The 19,303-nt window shown below is 41.0% G+C and overlaps 1 protein-coding gene across 2 annotated transcripts in view; it reads right to left on the bottom strand.

The window, feature by feature from the left end:
* The window catches only part of LOC139695846 (limbic system-associated membrane protein-like), a 211,629-nt gene that overhangs the window by 38,415 nt on the left and 153,911 nt on the right, over nt 1-19,303 (bottom strand). For both annotated transcript variants that reach the window (XM_071594593.1, XM_071594592.1), the window contains exon 2: nt 6,637-6,968. In XM_071594593.1, coding sequence (XP_071450694.1) covers nt 6,637-6,968 — 332 coding nt within the window. The remainder of the gene's footprint in view (nt 1-6,636; nt 6,969-19,303) is intronic.

The raw sequence follows: 19,303 nt of genomic DNA on the forward strand, positions 1-19,303 counted from the left end.
CCGTAAAGAACATATAGTTTAAAAAACAAATTTCGACACTAATGGAGGATCAGGATCATCGCCTGAACACATCTTTTTTCCATCATCAGCTAGAAAATTAAAATAATGCTGCAGCAGAGGAAAGACGTAATTTTACAACAAAGTAAACTCAAAATCAAGTAAAAACATGAAAAAGCCTTGAATCAGCAAACTACACAATCATATTCTGGCACACTACCAATTTGCCCCCAGTGAATTTGATTTCGACGGATTAGAAGCGATTATGAATGGCGTCGCCACTTTGCGCACATTTTATGAATATTGTTCTCTTCTAAAAATAGAGAGCTATGCCTGTAAGTGTATTTCTATAACCAACAGTCGAAGGAAATATTTTAGTCAAGTTCCATTTAAATCGCCAACCGTTACTCTAGCCCTTCCCCCGCTTTTTCCATCGGTACAATAAATGTTAGTGGAGATACTTAAAACGTTATCTTTACTTTCAACATCTGGTGTTATCTACATGCATTTTTATAGGAATTCTACGATACTATAATCATCGTATTAGGTTACAAAAAACCGCTTATTCCCACACTCTTATTCGCACGTTATTCTGTTTTACTTGAGTTATTAATGAATAACTGATAGAAGCACTATTCCACTGGATAAAAAATATTTTACGACCATATTTCGATGTATTACATCATCACCAGGCCCCTGATGATGTTAATGAGGATGTAATGCATAGAAACCCAGCCGTAAAGTAAATGTTAACCAGTGGAACAGTGCCACTATTAGTTATTCATTATGTTCAATTTCCACCATATCACGCCTGAAACTACTGACTTCGTTGAGTTATTAATTTTAATGCATTGCAACTTCTCCTAAAATTAAAGGTGCATATTAGATTTACGCTGATTATATTGTCAGAATAAATAAATCCGTGAGGTCTTAATAATTTCGCATCTTAAATAAAGGTGCTTAACTCTAACAACGTTGCATAATTTTCACATAGGGCCAAACACTATAAAAACTGCAAACACGTTTTACACAATCGTAGTTCACAGTAAAAGGTTGATTCTCTGCTGTTAATTGTTCATGGAAGAGGTACTTAGAGTGAGAACAGTCGCATAAATAACTAACTTGCTCATTTATCAACGACCAAACTGTCTTTGGGTCTTGTTCCACCAAACAGACAACTTCGCTAACTTCGTTCACACGCTTGTTTCCCACTAATAATCCAGGGAATTCGTCGAATGCATCCCAAACAATTAAGTAGACTGACAAAATGCATAATTGCAATGCGGGTATGCAGAAATTAAGGGAGCACCTTTGCAGCGTGCAACAACCACTTCTGTCCGTCGGATGTGTCGACGGAAAGAACTGGCGGATGAGAAGCCATCCATTCATGAATAGGAACGATACAAAGCTCTCGATTGAGAGCCGAAGATTAATTGCACTTAGCGGACGAGAGAAGAACTGATTTTATGTGAAATTTATCTCTGTATAAGGAGATGTTAGAGACGTAAATACGATCGGTCGACCCTGCATAATAACACCACCCCGTTATGTGTCCATTCGTAGAAACCTTAGATAATTTGCAGACGATAGGATGGTATACAGGGAAATAAGGACTCCAGGATATTGCGAGCTACTTGGAAAAAATATTGAATTGGTGCAAGGAATGAAGATTAGTGCTGAACGTAAAAAAATGCATCGTTTTGAAATTGTGGTGCATAAGAAGCGATGAACAGGGCGTAAATATGCATTGAGAGAGTTGAATTTCACGGTTAACTGAGCAGGGGCACTACTCCTTAATAGTGAGATTTAGCAAGGTTAAACAGGTTTAACGAACGTGGTTAAACAGGAGTAAACGAACGCACGCACGCACGCATGAACACACGCACAACGCTATTTCGAATTGTAAGGGCTGCTTTCTTATATTTAAATAATGGCAGAACAAATTTGTACGCATGAAACGCCATCTGTTAATTGTTTGCGAAGTCACAAAAGGTATTTCTTTCACGCAGTGGCCGTTCTCCTGTCGGGAATTCAGATAAAAGTTCCCGCTAAAATCGTTGCTCCAGCCAGTTCGTGCGCTTTGATTGGAATTTTGTGGGCAAAAGATAATCAGCTGCCCAGATTCATTGGCAAATGTGCAGCCTTATTTATGAAACAATAGTAATGAGTGAAGGAAAAGTTACATAATGGTGTCGAACTACAAAAATAAAATGGCCGTACATGATGAAGAGCGGAGTGACCGAATCCGTATCCAGACCGATGAAATCGTTTAGCAAGTGGACCAAGAAATGTGATCTGATAGGAAATTGACGATTGACTCTGGCTTATAGATAGCCTCCTATTGTTCGCAACACTATTTACGCGGTGGACAAATAAAAGCTCAAATAATGCAAATTGGGTGCAAGGTGGGTACTGGAAGTGCTTACTGACCAACACAAAGAGCAAAGAATGTTGAGTGGGAGTGCGTTTTTGGACCCCTGTCTCCCTTCCCGACCTTGCACGTGGCGACTCTTCTTGCACTTGAAGCAGCAGATTGGTGGACAGCGGTTTGAGGACGACGAGGAACTCAAGAAGGCTTTTGTCAACTGTTTCAATGCGACGACCGTCTATGCTGAGGGATCAAAGGCATTGGTGTAGCGTTACGAAAAGGGCTTAGGAGTGAACGGCGATTGCGTAGAACATTGAAGTAGGGTTGCAGGAAACTAACACGGTCAATAAAAACTTTTGCTAACGGATACAATTTTTTTAATGACCAAATGGACTTAACTCAAGAAATATCCCTCGTAGAATTGACTTGGATTGTGATGTTGAATGAGTGCGCACCAACGGAACGCAAAACATTGGAAACCTTACTTTCAAATAATATTTTCACAACTGATCTATTACAAAATATAAGCAAAGCAGTCAGAACGCCATTTTGAAAATGTTGTTGCCGCTCAGGCATATTTGATTTTTTCAGATTTCATGGAAATTTCTATTGCTTTCCGTCTGGCATTTTCAAATTCACCTTTCTCAGAGGAGCTGGGTTTTACACGGCAGAGGAAATGATTTGTCCCCTTTGAAGGGAGTCGGATTTTGATTCACAAAATTTTTTCGAGAGCTTATCCCAAAGCATTCAGCTTGTAAACCATCACTTCGGTGTTTTAAAGTAACTTGAACTCTTACGCGAATTCGCAGACAATTCTCGATTCGCGATTCTTTCAGCTCAGCGCCCTAGTATTTGCAAACGCGGCACTTAAAAAAAGTTAGCTCATTGTGTAACTACCGTCGAAAAAATTGCTTTACATCTATTTCTCCATATACAGATAAAATGAAACGAATCTCTTTTTCGCGTTGCGGACAGCTCTCCTCCCCCGTCGGAAGTCATTCGGTTGGGGGCGGAATCCACGCCGTCCCCAACGCGAACCCCCAGGGCCCGCATCAGCCGACTGCAGGCGAGATCCGCCGACCCCGATCACCGCGGCCACGCCATTATGCGAGCTCGAAGCCTGTATCGCCCTGGAACAGACTTGGCGCGAATTACGGCCGCCGCGGAGCCATAAATCCAGACCACAAATTTTCACGCAAGACTGAGCGGGCTGGGGGTGACGACAGGGCGGGGGGGGAGGGGGAGACTGCTCCCTGGTGGCGGCGCTGACCCTCGGTCGTGGGCGGTGGGTCTGCCTCTGGGGAAGGGGGGTAGAGGGCGGGATCGAAGGGGAGGGGCTCCTCATTTCGAGAGGCTGTGACGCCAAGACGATATCGATGTTTTCCGAAAATCGACAATTTTATGCCGGGGTGGGTCTTCCGCCATATCGGAAAATTATGTGTAATACCCGATGCTGTCGACGCACACACACACACTCAAAAATATGGAAGAATTATCGATTAATTGAAACCAATATTGTCAAAGATGTTTTTTTTATCGAAGAAAACAAGTCTCCTGAATTTTTTTCATATTAAAGCAGAGTATTGCTACAGTGAAAAATTTTTATGGACTCTGTATTGAAATGCGGGAGCTACGAAGTTATAATTTGAAAGAGCAACCCAAAATTTTTAATGAATAGAAATTTGGCAGTTAAAATTTGGTGGCTCAGGGTAATGCAAAAGGAATACTACAGGTCACAAATTAAGTTGACTTAAAGTCAGCTTTAATGGAAATAGGAGGAATTATTTTTCATTTTTAAGTACAGGAAAAACCTCAGTGGTAATTCCACAAGCGAGACTTGTACGAACCAATAAGGACTAGCGAAATTTAATACACTTATCTTTAAGTGGATAAATCACTTGCGCTGACATTAAATGGAACATAGGCATGCTAAGGTGCGATAATCAATGACATAACATAGCAATCTCGCGTAAAATTTCATGAAACGGCAATGGAAAATCCCGAAGAGGAGCAAACGTGAGCGAAACGTTCCTGCAATGCAGCACAATTTCTATGAGGAACAAGTCAGTCAGTGGAGCACTTAACAAATTCTGATGATCGAAGAGCTGAGCGGAGCTGGTAATGTCACTATCGACTAACCGGCAGATTACGATTACGGAAATTTAAGAAATAATTTATTGGAAAAATCAGAGGAAATTCCAAAAATACCCTATTTGTGAATCGAGTTCAAATTAGTGGAATCTTGGAAAAATATATTAATTAATAATTGAAATATTTATTAAATAATAATTGAATTCATAGAGAGACCTATCATATCGCGCAGCCAATGGGAGAGGAAATCAGAAAGCAAACAAGAAGAGATGACATCCGAGGCACAAAAGTAAATGGAGAGAGGAACTTAAGATGCTCCTAGGTGGAGCCGCAATAAGACACCAGGGGCGTTCTTGAATGCAATGGATCAATTATTTCAAGGATATATCGAGGAAATCAATAGGAAGAAAATTAAAACCCTGCAAATGGAAAGGGAGAACCCGATCACTTACAGTGGACCGGAAAAGGAGAATTAGGAAGGATTTATTTCCCCGTGCTCCGGAAAGAGAAGCATCCCATGGGACGGAGGGGGTGACACTGGCCATTTCAGGGCACTAGCCAAGAAGGAGACATAAACTGCGACCAAAGAATTTGCGATTAATGCTACCGTGTAAGAAAAGAGATTTAAAACTTACTAGAGAAGAATTAAGATTCCAAAATTTGTTGAAAGACAACAGAGACAAAGATTTCCACAAGTGAACAATGAAAATGTGCAAAATTATTAAACATTGAGTTTCGCCATGGGTCTAGCTCACTTGTCCGTAAATTTTTACGACCAGGGAATGTAAATGGAGAGCAGTGATAAGACTGAATCAACGTGCAAGGATGGCGTTAATATTCATCGAGCTTCGTTGTTTCTTTCATTGCCCTATTGCTTATTGTATATGGAAAATTCACGATCACTGAATAACTAAACTTGGTTTATTGTATATGGAAAAATAAGGATTTTTTTTGTTAACAATCCCCATAGTAAAAAATAAAACTCCTTTCAACACACGTGATTTTTTGATATGATGATTGGAAGCTCTACTTTGTGAAAATTCACGATCACTGAATAAATAAACTCGGTATTTTTTCGCACAAAAAACTTTACAACATTACCGGTACAGGGGCGCGGTAGTCCAGGGGTAGAGCGTTGGACTAGTGACCGGGGATTCCCGGGTTCGATTCCCGGGGCAAGGCACTCTGGGCACCTGCAGCTCCACCCAAGCTATGTGATTTTTCGGGTACCAGATCTTCCGGGGAAACCATAACCGGCACAGGGAAAGGAACTGGCCCCCCTACCCTTATGTGTGAATTTCACACGCCGTCGGGCTTAGTACTGGGTGAACTCAGCCATCACCTACTAAACCGACCTTCGGGTTGATTACTGTGTTTATGGTTATTTTTACAGTACAGGCGACATCATCATCAGTTAACTGATACCTGATGATTTCTGTGATGCCAATGCGTCGAAACCGGTAGCATTATAAAGTTTTTTGTGTAGAAAAATAAGCAAGTTTGTTCATTCAATATCACGTGCTTTTCTATTGTCAGAAATATTGCATTAAATATTTTATAGCCCTATTTGATATTGTGATTATGTGAAAACATATCCATTTTCCATTATTACTTCTGGGACTTCTTCCGGAGGAATAAAACAATATCAACACGCTGAGGCGCCTGTTACGCAACTTTTGCAACTTCGGTTGACAAGGGAAAAGTCGCCCACTGTTGTCGAATTGCTCATCATTTGACCTAAGGTTTTAGGGGCGAACCTGCATCCACCGATAAATATTACGACAGTGGATGCCACTTTATGCCATGGGGAAATATTATTACAGTGATGGGTACTACCGTTTCTTTATAAGATTTAAACATATTTTGGAACTCCTTCAATAATTGTGTAGAAATGTTGAGAGGCTTTCAAATGTCACTTGTACAGTATGGTATAGTATGTATATTATACCATACAGTGATATGTAAATAGTATGTATATACAGGATAGATAGATATGTATATAGTATGTAATAGACGTCAGCTATCGTAATTTTCTCGAGACTGTGACTGCACGAGCGCCGAGGTGTCTTGGCGGTACCCAAGTCGCTTGACATCAACAGGATGGGCTCCAATAGGACGCGCAGCCGACCCCTGAGGGCCAGCGGGAGTGCCCCAGGGGCCTGCAACCCACAATCACTCACCATGCCGTCCCCGATATTCCGCACGACGCAGGGCACCAGGGCCGTGCTGCCCATCTGCGCCGTCACCGTGGTGGAGTTCCCCGTGGCGAAGTAGAGCGGCCCCGCGGGCGGGGGAGGCTGGTCTTCGGCGAGCAGGGCCGGCAGTCCGGCGGCGTCTTCGTAGTCGAGGCCCGCCACAGGGGGTGCGTCCCCCTGGGGATGAGGGGATGGGTCGTCGGGGGGGGAGGGTGGGGTCAGGAAGGGATGGAGCATAAGGGGGGGGCGTCGGAAGGTGGCGGGGGGTGGCGTCGAGAAGGTCGAAGGGGCGGCGGGGAAGTCGAGGGCGCCGGCGCCTGCGGGAGAGAGAGAGAGAGAGAGAGAAGAGTCGGATCACTCGGAGCGGCCGAGGGAGGGCGCCTCTAACCGCGCCAATTAGGCGCTAATTCAAGGCTGATTAGCGAGAAGGTGGACGCACATCTGCGATGGGAGTGAGTGGCAGATCGATTGCGACACCCAATCGGGTTTATCGGATGGTATATCCTTGGGCTAGACCCTTGGAAGTATAGAGTAGGCACTCACTCAATGAGCACCCGCTCTGCCTTGATATATATATCCTCCCTGTGGATAGGCCCGGGTTCTGGACTCGACGAGTGCCATCTCTCGCCATCTTCTCAGATGAGAAGAGCGTCCGGGGGGTAGGGAGGGGAGGGGTGGAAGTGGGGCGGGGATGGAGGAGGACACTGATTGAATCGCATTTACCGGCGATCAAGCTGCCGTTATTCAGTTAATGCTGCAGGGGTTGTCAGTGGTGTTCTCTCTGACAGATCAATGTGAGAGGCATGACACGAAGATTAATCATGACAATAAGTCACAAAAGTAGGAATTCTGTGGTATAATATTGGTGTGGGAAGACATGAAATGGAGCAATTGATAAAGTTTGGGAGCATTTTTCGTGGAAATGAGCGATAGAAAATAACAGGAGATAACTGGATGCAATTGAAGAACTTGTAGAGAAAGAGGGAGTTAACAAAGGCGAATGAATTTCATTACAGATTTAAGCATTAATGTGTTCCCTGATAAGAACGAAGTATGCTACCATAAAATTGCCCTCTTAAGGCATTTGTTTGGCGCACACCCGAGGCTTTTAAGGAACGTGCGCCTGGAGAAAAGTATAGACAAAGAAATGGCGGAGAAAGAAAGGCAAGCAAATACGAGTAGTTGTAGTAGTTGTCAGAGATGAAAGGGGGATTGCAAAGGTGCTACTAACCCCTCCCGGATTTCCAAGTAAAATTAATTGGATGAACGAAATGCTCATTTTATTGGTAATAATCTCTCATTACTAACAAATGAAATTGAAATTTGCCAAATGGAAAATTTTTCCAAAGGATTAAGAATATAAGGAGGCATCTAAAGCCAATAAAGCTGCCATTTTTACCGACAGGTGAAATAAATTCAAACAGAAAATTTTGAATGCAGAAGAAATTGACATAAGTAAACAAGGAACTGAAGCAGAATCTTAAACTAAATAGTTTACATTAATGAAATCAATAATTTAAAGTCAAATTCTCATAAGATGTAAACTACTAGACTTGTAATTCGCATTATTCGATGGACATTTCATTTCTTTGATAAAATACCCTTTCTAATTCTATACTGGCATGATGAATGACCAGGCTACTTATGGAGAGGTGCATGTCATGGTTGCCTCTTATAATCTTGAAAAAAACTTTTGTGTGGATCAAGACACTTTTACGCTCAAAGCTACCGGTCTGGGAATCACAAGAAATGTTTCAAAGGCGAATTCCCTACTTTATCGTCTATTGTATGGCTCAACGTTTTGGATATCCTTGTATTTTCTCAGCCAGAATTGAACAAACGGTGTTTTTGAATTTTAAAGCTTTACCCTTGACTGGTCACTACAATTCCGAATCAGCTAAGAAGGCATTCCGCGGAATTTTCCAAATTAGAAAGATTACTCCTCCAGGCAACAACTTCAACCAACATTCTTGATTATTTTGCAATAATCTTTTGCGTTTATGGTATTTAGTTTAAGAAAAAATGCTCAGTTTCTTAGAAGACGTTTTCCGTTCAGCAACAAGGTATTAAAGGTATCGGCAGAATTCCTCTTTGAACACCTGGTAAGCCACACATTGCATATTTACTAATTATAATACGAGGGTCATCCGGAAAGTAGTACCCGTTCGTGCCGCATGAAGTGCTGACGACGCGAGTAGCCGCTGGACGAGGTCAGATAGCTTCAGTGGCTTGTCTGCCTTCTCTGAGCCAAGTTGCGTGACGCTAGCATTGCCTGTGTTGTTTCTGTGATTGTTTACAATGTTTAAAAAAATTGAGAACGCCGCCAGTTGTGAAGTGAGGGCAGTGATTAAATTCCTCAATGCAAGAAACGTTCGCCCATGTGATATTCATCGCCAATTAAAGGAGGTGTATGGAGACAATGTAATGGACGAGTCGTCTGTTCGGCGGTGGTGTCGCAACTTCAACATGGGGAGGGGGAACACACATGACGATGAGCGTTCGGAGAGACCGTCTGTCATTACAGACCAACTGGTGAGCTCAGTTGACGAATTCGTGAGGAACGATCGGCGCGTCACAATTGATGACATCTGTGAGCATTTTCCCAATGTTTCTCGAACAATTGTTCATGAAATTGTTAAACACCATCTGCATTATGCAAAAATTTGTGCAAGATGGGTCCCTCGCGTATCTCAATGAGCTGGCGGCGAAGGACTATGCAGCAGGAATACAGAAACTTGTCACACGTTATGACAAATGCCTTAATTTGCTTGGAGATTATGTTGAGAAGTAGTTTAAAGTATCCTCTTTCAAATAAAATTTTTTATGTTTGTTAATATTTACTTTTGTGTCTTTATTTCACGAACGGGTACTACTTTCCGGATGACCCTCGTATATTCATCTATTTTTATACTTACCTATTTCAGTAAAACTAATCTCTTTTCTATCAATATTGGCTTCAATAATCATCTCTCTAGCTCCAGAAATAACACCTACAACCAGCAGCGCTTATGTACAGTTTAGGCTCGGACTTAACTGTTAACGGTGAGATTTTTTACAATATTCGCTCGTTGATTCACCAATATTTTAAGGAAAGACATCTTTGATGAGCAAGGATTACAACAGTTCAAAAGAGTTCACATTAAATTCTTGGAAATTGTATACATTTTCCTCTCAGAAAAAAATACATTCATCGGATGACCAAAAAAGATCAAACTTGTATATCGCTATCTTTAGCCTAAGCATCGTGAGTTTGTTTATACGTTAGATGGCTGGCTAGCTCGAGGAGAATCAAAAGGTCGTTCGAATATGAACAAACCAAAAGGTTGGAATGAGGGAAAACTGGTTAATCGTAAAATGCACGTAGCCGATAATATTACAAGAATGATTGAGTTATAAACGAAATATGACAAGGAAGAAAATCCAAGACAAAAACATGAAATTCTGCTTCAATTAAAATAAATTGATGAAATTTATTCGTGAATGAATAAAATATATCTAGCTAAAAGCGTGAAGTACACACAATGCAAGAGAAAAGAATCTACTGCATAATAGCGTCCGCGGAATGCATGATACGAGTACTTCCTGTTTCAAACCAAAAACCTACGAGCAATGTAATGCTCATGATTCAATATACATATTTTTATATAATTCATTTATATAACTTATCACAGACATACTCGTATTCTCCTATATGGTGAATATTAATCAATATTGTGCAACTCACACACACACACACACACACACACACATCATGATCTTCGTTTTGACGCAAACACGCGAGTAATACAAAAAATAATTCATCGTAATATACGGCTTGCGTTTAGACGGCATATTTATTTTAGCGGTGCATTTTCAGCAAGAACTAGAGAACAGTGTGTGGATTTAAGCATGGTGAAAGATTCAACAATACCGGAAGACTACAGGAATTAAATTGGTATTATAGATTCCATTATTTTCTGGTTAATCTTTCATTCGTATTAAAGAAACAGAAAATAAGATATAAAAATATCGTGGCATCAATGTACTTCTATTGAGGGTAATTTCTGTGAAACAGGATGCCATGTCAATGCCAATAATAGTATGTGCTTGCAATGGTATCACGGCTTTGCGATAGGTGGGAGAACAGCTAAACAAATAATCGTCACTCCCAGACTAGAAATATTGATACGTTTATTGATATAATTGCGAAAAATCTCACTTAACGTATTCTTGAGATGGATGAAAAATAATGAGGAAATTTAAATTTCAAATTTGTATCACAATTTTACAGCTGAATTAAAATCCAATCATATTTAAAGCTTCAAAATATAATTTTTTGCACTTTGCTTCTTTTCTTGGATTCAATAATTTTCGGATTGAAACGTAAACTCTTTCCTGACTTGTACATAGGTCTGCTTTTTGATTATTTCAAATTGAAAATTAAAACTGTTGGCCTCATGAAATCGCTAATTTCTCGCTTATTTCGCGATTGATTGCGTGATTAGCAAAAATTAGCTTTTTAAATAAAATAATCCGATTTGTCAGCGATGCTGAATCCCAGTTCATGATTACGCTTTAAAAAGATTAATCCAGGATTCAGGAGGGTAAAGAGTCTTTACGGCAATCCATCTCCTGGGAAAATACTGTTAGCTTTGATAACACCAGTACGGAATTCGAGGTATTCCATATTGCATAATTAAATTTACCCAACGAAAAACGACGATTCAATCTGTCCATGCCGCTGAAACACCATAAAAGGCATTGCCTCACTAATGGGCTTCATCTGAGCGAAATTGAAGCAGATGCGTCGACGAACTGCCCATATTATAGGCAGGCTGTTGCCTGTCGAGGGGCTATAACGGAGAGTAAGGGAGGGAGAGAGGGCTGTCCGGGGCGGACCGGCTAAATACATCACTCCAGGCGCATGCTCGTCCTTAAGGCAGGAGTGGAGGGCGGCAAGACTCCATGGCAGACTTGTTGAAAGTGATGCAGGCATCGAGCTAATCACGCTGTGCACGAAGTGAGAAGAAAACATCGTTGGCTTCTCCCAGGCACAATGATGAATACAAAAGTAATAATGAATCATCCCGGCATCCACGGATCTCTGCCCTTGAGGGACTATTTCCGTGTCCTCTGCAACGGGAGAGGGAAGGATATCCGCCAGCGACAATAAACATATTTTCCCCAGACTTTCCCTGTAGATTCCTTCTTTTTCAGAGCAGGCCCCATATAAAGTCCCGGTTTTCGGTTACTAAAGGAAAGTCAGTCTCATGTGATAATTTATTTCTCCTACTCCTCGCGTACTATAAGTGCCATTGCCACATACATACGTTATTTCATACACGCTCTTCCACTCTTGGGACTAATAATCCCCATTTTAAGAGTTTCTTCGCACCATTCACGTTCCATTTTCGCGGTTCACCCCAGCCTTCTCCCTTGTATGGGTTTGGCGATTCGACTCCTACCTTTCTATCAACTGTGCTAAATCAGGAACACACTCTTCCTTCATAATCGTCCCTTACGTCGGATCTAAACCATATTATTTCCTATTCAACTCATTTCTCAACCCATATATCCCATTTTTACAATAGAAACCCAAACATATAATACCCCATACCCGCCGCATTATGGTCGATATTTATGCTTGACCTATAGCCCCCAATTTTCGTTTCCGTAAAATAAAAAGAGTATAATTACAACATTCTGAAATTTCATTTCCAGACAAAAATTCTAGGATTTCCGACCATTCAATTTCTAATATGTGTGCTAGCCTTTGATGCCACATTTGCCTTCATTCTTGGTCTTTCCTGGCAACGTTTGCGAATATTTCGTCGAAGCGTCAAAAACCATCCCCTAGCCCAGTTGAAATCATTTTTTTGAAAATGAGCTCGTAAATTGAGAGTAAAAAGATAAATGACTATGCGAAAGTGGTATGTGGAATGTTAAATCGAATTAAACAGTAGAGGAATACGAAGAATTGGCAATTAAAAGTCGAAGACGTTCTATTCCGAAGGAAGGAAAAGAAGGGGCTGGTTTCCAGCTGGTTGGAAGGGAAAGGTGGTGAAAGGTTTGCGAGCTGGGAGGGGTATTTTTAGAAGTGTGGGGATAATATGGAAGGTGCTGGGAGAGGCAGGGGTATGAAAATATGTGAAGATCAGGGTATATAATGTCTAATATTAAAACCTGGGTAACTCCAGCAATCCAGCAGCCACATAAACGCTTGGTCTATTGTTTTGAGTTTCAGTGGCGGGTCAAAGGGTGGGAGGGATGCTAAACGAATTCACTATACGAAGGTTGATATTTTAATTTTCTGCCTAATAATGAAAAGGCATAATAAATAAAAAGTACTTTATTGCTAAAAATGGCTTCATTATTTTTCGAAGTATTCTCCATGATAATCAATACATTTTTGGATGCGCTCGAACCAATTTTCGTGACACTTTTTCCATTCCAATTGAGGTACCTCCAAAACATGGTTTTTGAATGCCTTCTTTAGGCGCCGAAAAACGTTGGCCACGCACTTTTTTCTTGATAAACGGCAGTAAAAATAAGTTATTTGGGGCTAAATCAGGGCTGTACGGAGAGTTTAGGTCTGACCCATCGATTCGACGTGTTGGCCAGTCAAATGGGGGTAGTTGTTTCAGCCTATCTTTGAGAGCTTGCATTGCCATGGTGAAGATTGATCCTTCGTTGCCGCGTCTTTTTTCCGTATTTCACAAACCACTTTTGGCAAACATATTCTCTTTTACCATTCAGAATTCACGGTTCTACGTTGCTCTAACGGTACGGTTGCTACATGTTCAGTTATTCTGAAGAAACGGGCAATCATTAGCTTCGATGTGCTTCGTGCACGAATCACTTTTATCGGATTTGGCTCGTCTCATACACACAGACTCAAGATTCGTCACCTATGTAGATGTTATGCGTATGCTGCTTTTGATGCACCGCAATTGTATTTGTTGAGCATTTCTTTGCACCAATTGACACGAGCATCTTTTTTAGCTTTTGTCAAATTATGCGGAATCCAATGCGAACAAATGTTCATGCAATATCTCATTGATGCTCGTCATACCAATCCCCAAGGTCTTATCCCCTCTCTGAATCCACCAGTATTAACTTCATATACATTATTATTCACATTCTTGGGACTTTCACATAAGTATTATATTTGTATATGTTGGTCGCGGTAGTTCAGGGGTAGAGCGTCAGACTACTGACCGGAGGGTCCGGGTTTGATTCTCGGGCAACCCTCCCTGGGAATCTGCAGCTCCACCAAAACTAAGTGATTTTTCGGGATCCACATCTTCCAGGGAAACCATAACCCGCACAGGGGAAGGAATTAGCTCCCCTACCCTGATGTGCGAATTTCACACGCCGTCGGGATGTACATATTCACACACACACAAACACATATATATGCATACACATATTGTGTATACAAATGTTTCGTATTATTCAATAGGTCACACTTATCATTGACTTGCATGCATCTAGCTTGGTAAGAGATTTAGGATTTAACTACCATTCTCAAAACTTTGCCTTGTAGCTGTCACTACTCACCTCTGTCTGAAGCCAGTGATTCTCATAGGATTTATACCTCGTAATCAAACGTACACAAGAAATAACGCACTATTATTATTATTATTATAGCGAAATTATCGACTTAGGTAGGTTTTGGATGGATACAAGCTACCAAAAACAAGCTAGCTCTTGTCCCTCTTCTCTTAACAAAACCCAACCCAACATTCTACTCTACAAAAAGCCCCTCTTAAACTCCGTATACTTCCTTCCTCCCTTCATCAAATCCAACATCCCTATTCTATTTCTACCCCTTCCTCGTTTTTCAAGCATTCTCCCCTCTATCACTGTCTTCAACAATCCACAACCAATCATTAAAATATACTTTGCGTCCATCATTCCTGCCCTCTTTGGATTTCTCCCATTAATCCTCTACCCCCGAGATGACGACCGTTGTAACCTTGCCTCTCCCGCTGCCGGGCATGACAAACGGCCGATTGGGTCGAGTCCCGTAGTTGCCAAGACTCATATTCTCTACACTGTCCATAATAAAAATCCTGGGATTAACAATTGAGATCGTATTGCAAAGGAAACACTTGGTTTTTCCACATAAAATATTTATTCACGACCTAGGTTTCGACGCTCAGCGTCATCTTCAGGTGCTGAGCGTCGAAACCTAGGTCGTGAATAAATATTTTATGTGGAAAAACCAAGTGTTTCCTTTGCAATATGTATCGTTTCCACAAAGTGACGCCTGAAGCTATCTCCTTTAATTGAGATCGTTTTCCGTTGCCTTCCTCAATGGTATTTTTAAGGCAATACCATTACCCAATGGCCGCCCGCCCCATTGGGGACAGGCGCCTTCGCAGCCGCCTCGCTGAGGAACCGATTTACGTCACTTTGGCTTTTTTAAATGACCACCAAATCAGAATGTTCAGGAAGATCGTTCTATTTTCATTTATTCCTTTTCAAACTTTTGAATTTATTTTTCTAATGAGCCAACTGGTTTTTGCAATTATCCTTTAGAACTGCATTTCTGCACCACACAGACAATTGTTTTCCAGCATATCCATTTCCAAACATATGACATATGCGAGCACGTTCCAGGCGAAGGTTTCCACAAATCTTTTTCTTGAGCCAATGGGGAGGTGAATGTTAACGAGCAGGTTATGCTTCGTGAGAAGCGTTTGTTTGTTCGGGTGCTTTTCTCTTTGTACTCCAGAAACTTTTATATGTTCATCGATCATTCTACTGCCCATTTGGGAGATCTCTATAAATTATTCCGTATTTGAGTTTTCCAGTTTAATGTTTGCTTTCGTGAAAGGTGCAAAATGACCCTGGCAGTCGACGCACCCAAATGAATTCATCTTTCTCTAAAGCTTATATTTGCTTGTATATCCCTTAGTCTTGTTTACAACCATCATTTAGGTTTTGTTGGTGGCGATACTTAATATGAATTTCTTCAGTTCTCTTCCAAAATTCGCCAACAATTCAACGCTCATATCGATCGTTCTCTGATTCCGCAATAACAACTATGTCATCATAGTCGCATCTTTCATTTATCTTAATACCCTTGCTGTTTTTTTATATATCTTTATGTCGCTTCTTCTAATAACTATGATTCTTGGATACGGTAACACTTTTATTTATACATCTCATATATGTAATTTAAAATTATAGTAAGCTTGCATTTTTGTTTTTACATGTTTGCTAGCTTTATCATTTTTTGTATTGGTTAAGTTTGACTGATTGAAATTGATTGATTAGTTTGCTGTGATCATGTGTTGTGGTTTTTCTGTTTATTTACCCATTGTTTGTGTATTACCCGTCAAAGTTTGAGCTAACCTGAAATAAGTTTTCAAAAATAATGGTTTCGGCTTCGGCTGGAGAGAGACCAACGAGATCGAAGGCTGTATTAAGATGTCTTACATAGACAATATGGGTCACGGTAGTCCAGGGAGTAGAGCGTTGGACTGCTGACCGAAGGGGCCCGGGTTCGATTCCCAGGCAAGTCTCTGGGCACCTGCAGCTCCACCCAAGATATATGATTTTTAGGGTACCAGATCCAGGGAAACCTGGGGAACCATAACCGGCACAGGGAAAGGAACTGGCCCCCCTACCCTGATGCGTGGATATTCACACGCCGTCGGGCTTAGTATTTGGGGAACTCCTACCATCACCTACCAAACCGACCTTCGGATTGATTACTGTGCTTATGGTTTTATATAGACAATGCAAGTCTTACCGCATCACCACGTCACGTTCATTATCCTATGGATTTTATGCTCAAATATATCGGAGGAGTGGAGAACAAGCTTCCGAAGGTGAATTAAACGAGAGATTGCATTAAAAATTTCAGGAGCAGATTTCCAGTTCGTGCGACTAATGGTTCGTACATCTATAACGACTGCAAAGCATATAGTAATGTTTACCGTATTAAAAGGGTAATAATAAAATTCTGAAATTGCGTGGAGGACGATGAAAGGATGAATTCGAATGCGAGGGTAGTGGAACTTCTGGATATAACTTTCAATCACTCTCGCTCACTTGGTAGTTAATACCACTTTTTTATGTCCAATTATTCGAGTAGAATCTAATTGAATTGTAATTTCTGAATATTATTATTATTACCAAGATTTATTAAACGCAAGGAAGATTTCATAAAAAGGCATTCACATATGGATGATAGTTCATTTGTTTTGCTCTTAATGGCTGCTGTTATCCAGATAATGTTATATCCGACTATTTGAAGTGTGACGTAATTGGATATCAGCACTTCGGATTGTTCGGAGGGGCCATATCTGTCCGGATTATACCACAAAACGGTAGAATCGAACTGAAATGATTTGTAAGGTGCCAATCCGATAGCCAATATTGATTTTTGTGAAACTCTATACCGATATGTCGGTCAGCTAGGTGGCCATCAACGGGGGGTGAGAATTTGACGCCCGGGAAGACAAGAGTAACGAGTACGAGTGTGTTCAAGTGGGAGTAAGGGGGAGGGAGATATTAGGGGGGGATAGGGTTTTTTTGGGTGGGTGGGGGGGGGGAGTGGAGGAAAGGCAAGAGTAGGAGTGGGGAGGCAAAGCAGAATGGGAGATGTGTTTCATTCTATTTTATTGCGTTGCCTGTGTAGTTTTAAATTCAAATACGGAGCTGCTGATGATTCCCGGTTCGCTGTTTATTATTTTGTCTCAGCGCATGTGCAAGCTCTCGGTGGCATTGAGTTTGAAATTTGGGGTGGGCTTAATTAGGGATAAATTTGCTGAGGGTAATAAGGTGGGAAGTTTCGTAAATGTTTATTTGTGATGGCTTATTTTTCTAAACTGCCGTTTTTTCTAAGCAAAGCATTCCTTAAACCTGCTATCGGAATTGGGTTTTGTTTGACCTATGTCTGATGCGTGACAAGCGCAGCACCTCACCTCGGCAATTCCGGGTTTCTCCGTTGTGTTCTTCGAATTACCCAATAAGTTAACGTGCGGTATTTGGATTTCTGAGACCCGCATTGGTGCCCACTTGTTTGGAGATGCTGTGGAGCCCTTAAGTGTGTTTGGGTTCAAACGGAATGGAGAACAACTAATTCCTCTTCTGGGGTGTTGTTCCACGGTGTGAGCGCGGTGTATCCATTTGCGAGTTTTCCCTTTCGATTGGTCAATTTAATGTCTATCCTTTTAAGCTCGTGTCCACTTACTAGGACTGTGCGTTTTGGGTGTTTTTATGCGTTTCAAATTTTTTGCCGTATCGTGGTTTTGTGATAGAGACGGTGAGCATGTGGTTTATGAAATAGTCGAAGGCTGCCATATTTAGTTGATAAAAGGGTTGGTGTGACTTAGCTTTTATGTGGTTTTCAGTAGCCGTTTATACTTTAAAGTACTAACTGCAGCGAAAAATATATTTATTGGCCGTATTACAGAACAAAAGTAAAAAAAAACACACCTAGCTTTGATTGCAGTTTTCTGTGGTTTGCCACGCATGCATAAAAATAAGAAATAAATAGATTCGAAGGCGTACATCTAATGTCACAGTGGTGGTTTTGGGATTTGTGAGGACAACTTTTCAATTTCAATGGCATTTATTTAGATTTTCCCGCTTAATATCAAGCGTAGGAGGCGCGTTCATATCCGTGATACCTTCTTCGTCCTTGCCGAAGTCAGTTATTTTTTATTGGCACGTGCGTAGGTGGAGTTCTAGGAAGCGGATGGGGGATGAGTGCGCGGGGGAAGGTGATTTGGGGCAAGGGGGGGGGAGGAGAGGGGCAGTTAGTTAGCTTCTGTGCTGGTAGTTCGGATGTCGGGATGTGGAGAGGCGTGGAAGGTTATCGCTCAGGGTGTGGGGAGGAGGAAGTGAGCGGCACATTGTTAGAGAGAGAGATGTCCTTTCCCGTTCCCTTGCCCCATTCACTTCTATTGTTGTTGCGGCTCATTCGTAAATTAAGACGCGTCATCGATCCTCCCTTCCCTCGTGTGGCTTTCAAAATATCTCCCCGTCCGACTTCACATGTTCCATATGTCACAAGTTATAAATTCCAGTCCATTTTTATCTTTTCCGGTTCTTTAAATTTGAAGAGAAATATGGAAAAGGTGGTCGTACTTTGCAGCCCTTCCTTGAATTCATATATACCTGCGTAAAATATAGAAATTTTGATGGTAAATTTTCCACATCAAATGGATTGGTTTGTTAGTAAGAGTAAATGTTGCATCATGTTTTTGATTCTTTTTTAAAACAACACACTTCATAAGGAAACATTTTAACTATTGTCTGTATCATTTTGTTTGATAACGTATGTTAGGCTAATTTTCAGAATTGTCCACGAAGAATCATTAGTGTCTCTGCTAATGAATACCGTTACGTAATTTAGACATGACGTATTTCAATGCCATTTAGGTCTCCAAAAGGTATGACTTCATCCTGGAAAGAAAGAAATGAAAATGTTTGTTTTTTATTGTTCCCTTTTAGCAAGTCCACGCTAATTATTTTGAAATTTATTGAGAAATTGGGGCGACTTCCTTTTCAAATACATAACTTAACGCCTAAGCATGCGAACTTGTAAATTACCTACATGATTTATGAAACACTATTATAATAGAAAATTAATTCATTCAAGAATTGCATCAGGACCTCCGCCAGCAGCGAACAAAAAGATGAGACAGTTGCT

This window comes from Hetaerina americana, unplaced genomic scaffold (assembly GCF_022747635.1).
Source record: "Hetaerina americana unplaced genomic scaffold, ioHetAmer1.1.p SCAF_1, whole genome shotgun sequence".
Classification (NCBI taxonomy): Eukaryota; Metazoa; Arthropoda; class Insecta; order Odonata; family Calopterygidae; genus Hetaerina; species Hetaerina americana.